The 430-nt window shown below is 54.9% G+C and overlaps 1 protein-coding gene across 1 annotated transcript in view; it reads right to left on the bottom strand.

The window, feature by feature from the left end:
- Window positions 1-279: 279 nt before the first annotated feature.
- Window positions 280-430, bottom strand: part of VDBG_00398 (conserved hypothetical protein) — a gene marked incomplete at both ends in the record, with an annotated part of 1891 nt that continues 1740 nt past the window's right edge. The window contains one exon of the mRNA XM_003008671.1: window positions 280-376. Within this exon, the coding sequence (XP_003008717.1) occupies window positions 280-376 (97 nt within the window). The remainder of the gene's footprint in view (window positions 377-430) is intronic.

Genomic DNA, 430 nt, shown 5'->3' with positions numbered 1-430 from the left:
GAAGAGGGTGGGGGTTCATCAACAAAACTTAAAACAAAATAGATAAAAAGGGTTGGTGGGGAGCGCCCAACTAAGGGCCAAAGTGCGATTTTTTTCGGCCCGGGGGGCGGCAGGACATACATAAGGCTTGGCCGGTTCGTCGTCGGGATGGGCAGAAGCACTGCGGCGTCGCCGAGGAGGAGCTGCTTGGTGGGTACAAGCACGGGTCGGCTTTCAGGGTCCCAACCAGCCGTGGGACAGGCAATGGGATGCATACGAGTAGGCCGTCGAGCGTGTTGTTTATTTCGGGATTGGAGCACGTCTGGCATAGAGTTTCATCTGGCGTTGGGGTCGACTGTCAAAAGTAATCATGGTGTCTTTGGTCAGGCCGCTCCGCCTAGAAATACAACCGCGTTGAGGAGGTGATGAATGTTCATTCTTCGTGTGGTGG

The sequence above is a fragment of the Verticillium alfalfae genome, genomic scaffold (assembly GCF_000150825.1).
Source record: "Verticillium alfalfae VaMs.102 supercont1.1 genomic scaffold, whole genome shotgun sequence".
Classification (NCBI taxonomy): domain Eukaryota; kingdom Fungi; phylum Ascomycota; class Sordariomycetes; order Glomerellales; family Plectosphaerellaceae; genus Verticillium; species Verticillium alfalfae.
Note: the sequence above shows the minus strand (reverse complement) of the source record. Positions and strands in the feature narration are given on the sequence as shown.